The sequence below is a fragment of the Cryptotermes secundus genome, unplaced genomic scaffold (assembly GCF_002891405.2).
Source record: "Cryptotermes secundus unplaced genomic scaffold, Csec_1.0 scaffold1826, whole genome shotgun sequence".
NCBI classification, from domain to species: domain Eukaryota; kingdom Metazoa; phylum Arthropoda; class Insecta; order Blattodea; family Kalotermitidae; genus Cryptotermes; species Cryptotermes secundus.
Window position 1 is genome coordinate 335498 of NW_019729943.1, and position 7391 is coordinate 342888.

Genomic DNA, 7391 nt, shown 5'->3' on the forward strand with positions numbered 1-7391 from the left:
GCTCCAACTGTAACACTAACAGTACTGAGTCCCACTTGTAAGTGCCTGAGGAGTTTCATGCTCACAATTACCCAGTCAGTGCAACCTAACTTTCCTAAAGTGACCTACACTGTTGTCAGTGAAAATGAAGCCAGCATAACCAGAACAGAATATCAAGGATTACAGTGAGTCTACAATTAGGTATTAGAACAATGACTAGAGAGGTTATAAAGGAGATAATATATTTTCCTGAAACAGGGTAAAAATGGAATCTCCAATCATAGTTCATACACTTTCTGGAGGTATAAATCCACTGGTCATGCTGTAGCACACACGGAAATTATAAACAAACAATGTAGTCAGAAAATTTTAAGTATGAGATCACTTGGGAAACCAAGGCATAGGTGGAATGATAATACTGAAACTGATCTTGAAGAAACAGGATGTAAACAAGTGTACTAGATGCAAAGGACCCATGATTAAGTCAAATTGTGACCTTCAGATAACATAAAGATGAACTTTCTGTTCCACAGAAGCATGAAATTTCTTGTCCAGCTGAAGGATGATTTTAAAATGGAGTTGCCATATTCAAACTTTCACATCCAAACTTGTACTACCATGAAACCCAGATTTTCTGCACCACAGCTTATGGTGGTCACCTCTTGACAAGTATGGCTTATAGATAACCTACATCTTAAACTATTAGCACCAAACAGGATTAGCTACTGTGTTAACTGTCGATGGCAGTGCAGTACAGTGAGCAGACGTCAGATGGAAGCACATCTCATGGTGTAAGAATTCTTTGAATATACCAAAGCTGAAACACTGAAGATGAATCTTCAAATATATAATACACTTCCTGATTATGAATGTTATATCTGATTATTAGTATTAAATCTGTGAAGTAACTAATTAAATATCAAAATACTGGTGAACATATCTTAACAATACTTTAAAATCATACATATTTTTTAAGAAGACTTTGGGATGATATGGTTAGAACATTATTAATGTTGCAAAAATTTCTCATGGAAAAGTCTCAGATTAAAAACAGTGTGCACTGATATAAGTCAATACATAAGAAACCAAAGCAGCAGTAAACATAAATATTTGAAAACATAAAAGAAACAATATTGTATACTCAAACATAACCCTTCACTATTTCCTGGAATCTTGATTCTAGTTGAGAAGTTCCACATAATTTGCAGGGAAGAGGCCAAATGTTCCATCTGGGCCAAGTCCCTGCCACCATCCTTCATCAATCTGGTCAATGTGTGTGATGATGTCGCCTGGGTCAAATGTAATCTCTGTGGCATCCGCTGCAAAAAGAACAACACAATTACTCAGAAGAACGAAATGCCTGTTTAATATAAAAAATGGCATGATATATATGCACAACACAATCTTCAATGAAGTTTCATGGTTTCTGGCTGAAAGACCACCTATTCCATGCCTTCTGCAATCATCTACAATACTGTGACATGAAAGCCAGAACACTGCTATGCAATGGCTGGTAAACACTCTAAGACTTCAGTAAACAAGGAGTAATTGCTATGCAACAACCTGTAAATGCTATATATTATATAGCAAGGATGAATGAGAAGAGTTAAGTCAATTGAGAATGTGAGTGTTGCAAGCCTGTGAGGACAGGAGCCACAGCATGGAAGCAGTAAAAGGAATCCACGTTGTTGGAAGCTGCTACCAAGCAATGGGTGCATTAAGATGTAGCGAACTGAGAAGACTCAGTGTGTGCTAGTGAACTGTGAAGTGTGGAGATTACCAAGGGAGCCATAGCCTAGAAACAGCTGGTGAAGACAAATTGAGAAGACTTAGTAAGAGCTGTAGTGTTAAGTCGAGCGTGTGAATTAGCAAGAGCACTACAATTACTTGTAGTTACAATTTGCATATGTTCAATAAATCCAATTATCAATCCAAATCCTGTGTCTAGTCAACAGACAATATCATAAACATAAACAGCTGCACTGCAGTCAAGCACAGTGTTATTTAATTCACTGTCAGCCACAGTGACACACACATACATGGTCCTACTGATCTGAAACTGACGCTGAGGACTCAACATGGAGATGCTCCATACCTCTGACAACATAACAAGAGCAACTGCTACATTTAACTATAATGAAAGAGTATATAAGTAACAGTAATGAGGGTACAGAAGCAGCACAGTTTGATAAAACATTTTTACATCTCTGAGGGATGATCCAATGTGATAACAATAAAATGGATTATCCTTGAGCTTAACTAAGCACCACGCCATGAAGATGCATATGAGAGTGAAGGATCTTCATTTTCAATTTTAGCACTAGATGTAAATAAGTGGTCAGCTTCATACCCCAACAACTTTACCTGCTGGGTGACAGCCACTGGTACTCAATGTATGAGATGATGGGTGGGCCCCAGAGTCAGTATAGACAGAGCAGAGAAGAGAAACCTTAATTTTTCAGTCATCTAGTCTGCAGCCTAGTCACTATACCAACCAAGGTACAATTTTGTTATTAGAACGCAAGCAGTGTACCACAAAGTAGCTTCCACAGAGCTCTACCCTCAGTCAAAATGCTCTGTGTTGGTGTTAATAGCATCAGCAAGCTTTTTCTTCCCATCGCAAGGACCGATGGTAAAAACAAATTGCTTCAACTCAGGAATGTCATCAGTGGACTAACAGTAAGGCAACTGCAATGATGAAACCTAGTCTCAATCACCAGATGAGAAAATAATTTTTTCTTTTGGATCAACATGATGCAGTACACAGGATGACTTCCTAACAAAGGGTCTGCAAAGTCTGAAACCAGCATTACTACCAAGTTGTAGTGCTACTTATATACTAAGGGTAATCTAAGTAACTTTATAACTTTACCACTGTGTTGTCTGCCACACTAGTGCTGCCAACTGCAGAAGGTTATTTGTAAAACCAAATCCAAAGCCTAACCTTGGAAGGTCTTTAGATATTTATTTTTAAAAAGAAAACCAAACACCTGAATTTTTCAAAATACAACCAAAGGCCTCTCCTTTTAAAAGCAAAGACAAAGGCCTAACTCGTGGACTTCTTCAAGGCAAATTCTAAGTTAGGCTAATGTATTAATGCAGCAGACAACAAGCCAGTAACTGTTAAGGTGCGTCCACATTACTCATGCTCGTGTGACTCGCTATGCTCGCAAGTAATGGGGACAATATGACAAGGCACGAGACAAGCAAATTTAAAATTTTTAATTTAAAAACTATAGCCAACAAATTAAAATGACTACAGCCTATACACATTATGGGTAAATATACGGATACTTATGCGCCGAAGCCTGGCGAGCAACTGAAGTAGTGTGGACGAAGATTTATGAGCACAAGTAAGAGCCAGATGAGTCTCCCGATGAGCACAAGCCTGGCGAGCGCGAGTAATGTGGACACGCCTTTATAGTTACTTGGATCATGAGAACCAATGTAGCTCTTGTTTTAGGGCAACACTGAATATGTCCAGAAAGACAAGTAGTAGATGAATGTAGCAACCGATGGCGAAGACTTTCAGCTCCACATAGTATGACTGGAAAATGTTAGAAGAGTGTAGGGGAACTTGGTCTCTGGTAAAGAAAGCATACTTCTAGCACCTCAGAAGTAGTTTATGAACCTGTCACTGCATAAATGTGCAACGGCTCTATAAAGTCAATTGCTTTAGCCTGTGAGGCCATGTGAAGAAACGGGCTCACACTGTAAAAATGAATAATGCAGCTAATCAGCACAGAAGTGAAATATATACATGTGTTCTTTTGTCTGCAAACATTCCTTCAGTTATGCCATAAAAAGAATACAATTTAATTTAAGTTAATTTCAGTACTTTATCTTTGGTTTTATAGTTTTCTGACATCATATTCTTCTACAACTAGCAATGAATAAGAAAGAATTTCTCAGTTTGAAATGAGAATTTCAATCAGAATTTGGAAAAATGTTGCAGACACAGATGAGAATTTTCTCTATTAGACCAACAATTCGTAACACTAGCAATTTTTTCACAAAGCATTGAAGTGTTCCTCTCCATATAAAATCCCTTTTAAATTAAATATTTTATACATTATTGTACTGAAAAATAAATCTTTAAATTTAGAGCCATGTCTTCTCACCATGAACAGAAAAAGGCAAGAAAGAGTCAAATTTTGCTGACAAGTTGAAATGTGCAGTACTTGCTAACTGTTGTAGATGAGATGAATTGGATAGTTTGTGTGCTACTGCCCAAAATAACAATACATTCTGGGAAGCACTAACTGTCTACTTTCTAAGCACAACAGACCACTGTAGGTCATGGTGCAAGGGCCAAGAAGGCCCACCCCTCATACATACATTCAATTGTCTATTTTCCTTTCACAGTAATTTGAGCATATGATTCAACAAGTAGAAAGAAAACTTTAGTATGTATGCAGAGTGAAGTCAATAAAGCAATACAATTTGGGAGGCTTCAGTGTTGGTATTACTGATGGGAGTGATTTATGAAGTACTCAATTGAGATGGCCTGAAATGGCATGATATACAATGATATGTATGTACCAAGCTCATGAAGATTGATTTGGGCATTCAGGGGAATATTAGAATATTAAGCTGATCTTTCAGATTAACTCCTATTATATTTTGACTGTAGTTCAGAACTGAAGCAGGCTTTTCTTTTTCTTCTTCCCATTCTGTTTTCACCTTTCTCATTTCGTCAAGATCATGGTGACATTTTTCTTTGTCACACCATTTCAGCAAGGACACTGGACCAAAATGCTGAGCTCTAATCCCCCACCCAACCCTTCAGTTTCTTCTCGTTAACTATTTTTGGTGTGTTTTTCCTTTTCAGATGCAGACTTCCAACACAATTAGTTTTAATCAATTTTAGTCATAGCCGGTGCTGGTGCATTGTAGTTATCCACCCACAATGTGTGCCATTTAGCAAGCAATGGTTCCACAAGAGACAACACAAGAGTTGCTGTTTCACTTTCCTATGAAATTAGGTGTCTCTTCCAATATAAATAATGAAGTAATAAAGATAGCTGGATTTACAAAGCTCGTAACACTGTATTCTAGATTTCGATGACTTCAATGGAATGTATTGTCTGAATGAAAGCCTCCCTATCCATTGTGTCAGACTCACTTGGTGTGTACAAGTATAAATTTTGAAACTTCCTGTTCAGGTAGGGCATTGCTGGGTATATTCTGAAAAGTTCTGGGGAGCTAGGATATTTCCCTTTGCTGTCATTATTGTTCAAGTGCAAAAATTTACATATCAATTCAAATTAAATAAAATTATAATGTGGGCCTCTGAGCTATGCCTATGAGCATGAAAATGTCAGAATACCATATATCTCATTTTTGCTGGCAGCTTTCCAGTCTCATCCTAGGTCACAACGGTAACGTAATTCCCCTGGATTTTAAACAACGTTTGGCATGAATATTTGCCTTACAGATGATTATTTCTATTAGTTCCGGTGTGAAAGACATCTTGAATGCATCCACACCTTCAGTCACATTTTTGCTTTATTTTGTGGATCACAATTTCCTATAAATTTTTTCCTTCTCCTTACATAATTATCCATGTCCTCCAATGTAAATGCTTAACACTAGCCCCACCCTGTGAAGCACTTGCTGAATGCTGTGCACTGTCATATAATCATTCTCATTTCCTTCTGTCACAATGTCTTCATGAATGGGCAAATCTTCAATTATACTAGAATAATCTGCGCCAACACAGTGACTTACCAGCCTGATAGTCATAGAGCGCACGTGCCTGCAGTCCCATATCACCATTGCTATATCCTGCTGTAACTTCATCTTCTTCCTCTACTTCTTCTTCTGCTGCTTGCAAGAGGCTTCTGCCTATGTCACATCCTGCAACATCATCAGAAGCAGATCTCAATAATATTTATTTATTTATTGTTTAATTACAATGTTTTCCACTGTTCAGAATTTAATGCATCCAATGATACAATGTTCAGTGAATAATGAAGTGAAAAATTATGTGAAAGGAACTGTTATGGTCTGATTTAAGGTCCTAACCCACCAACTGACTGGACAGACTGAGTAAGCCACAGAAGAACCCCACCTACGTCAGGCAGACTAAGGGCTGAGCTATGAACCTGGGGCCTACTGAACACAAGTGTTAACTATCTGACTGTAATATTCAGCACATCTCGTATATTATAAGCTCCAAAACGCCTTACCACATAAAACAGGTACATGACATATGTCCAAGTAAGAAAATTGTTAATCAAAACAATTTATGATACTGTACATTTAATGAAGCAAAAGAAAAGTAATTTATGTAACACAGCATTTGTATGTACAATAAGTGAAAAACATGACTAATGAGAAATTTAGAAAGACAAGGAGGGTTCTGGGAAACTACTGCAAACTGGAGTACTGGGACTTAATAACAAAGTCCAACTGATGCTAGTCTGAGTTACAGACAGCACTATATACACTTTAACAGGTCAGACACTAACACTAATGTTGTTGTCTCTTAGTTTATTTAACCACAATATTATATTTCAGCATCTTGTTGCACTGAAGTATCATTTGTAGTCTTCTTCTGTCTATAACGCAACAATATCAATATGGATTTAGATGGCACTAATCCACATTTAATTCACTAAAATGTTCGTTAAAATGTTTAAAATGTCATAAATATATGTACAGTCTATGCTTATGCAGTACATATTTCAGCCACACAATGTCATCTTCAGGCAACATATTTTTAAGTATCCCACTGTACTGTGTATTTTGTCAATAAGTAAAAAAAGTAAAGTAAAGCTATCCCTGTAACAGGCCGTGAAGGCCCATAGGGTTGTGAGACGTTAAGGGTCCCACATTATTATATTTAAGCATCCTGTTACACTCACGCAATATATGAGACAAACTCCATCTTAAGTGCAACAATTTAATTGTAGTTCTTTCTTCTTTCCTTCCTCTACACTACATGTTTCGGCCCTAAATGGCCATCATCAGGTGTATATTCTTATGTAGCTACGTAGATTGTCCACTGAAATACATTGGGCAAACGGGCTGAACATTTAACACTAGATATAAAGAACATATACATGATATTAGAAATAATAATAGCAATTCTGGGTACTCAAATCACATGCTAAATACGGGACAAGCATACGGAACAATAACAGACGTAATGGAAGTTATAACAACGGGAAAGAAGGGTAGACATTTGAATACATTAGAGAAATACCATATATATAAAATAAGTAAGAAAGGCCTACACATGAATGACACACACATAGAAACATACAATCCCATATTTCAAACGATACATGAAATCTATACAGACTAACGGTACCTCCCTCTCCCCACTACCCATTCCCCCTCCTACACTCACCAACATAAAACACAGCACACAATACACCAGACAGCACACGTATTAAAGATAGGCA

At 37.3% G+C, this 7391-nt stretch overlaps 1 protein-coding gene across 1 annotated transcript in view; it reads right to left on the reverse strand.

The window, feature by feature from the left end:
* Window positions 1-200: 200 nt before the first annotated feature.
* Window positions 201-7391, reverse strand: part of LOC111865915 (drebrin-like protein) — a 30820-nt gene continuing 23629 nt past the window's right edge. Inside the window, exons 10-11 of the mRNA XM_023854361.2 lie at window positions 5710-5838; window positions 201-1298 (exon numbers count right to left, since the gene is read on the reverse strand). Coding sequence (XP_023710129.1) covers window positions 1159-1298; window positions 5710-5838 — 269 coding nt within the window. The 3' untranslated portion in view covers window positions 201-1158. The remainder of the gene's footprint in view (window positions 1299-5709; window positions 5839-7391) is intronic.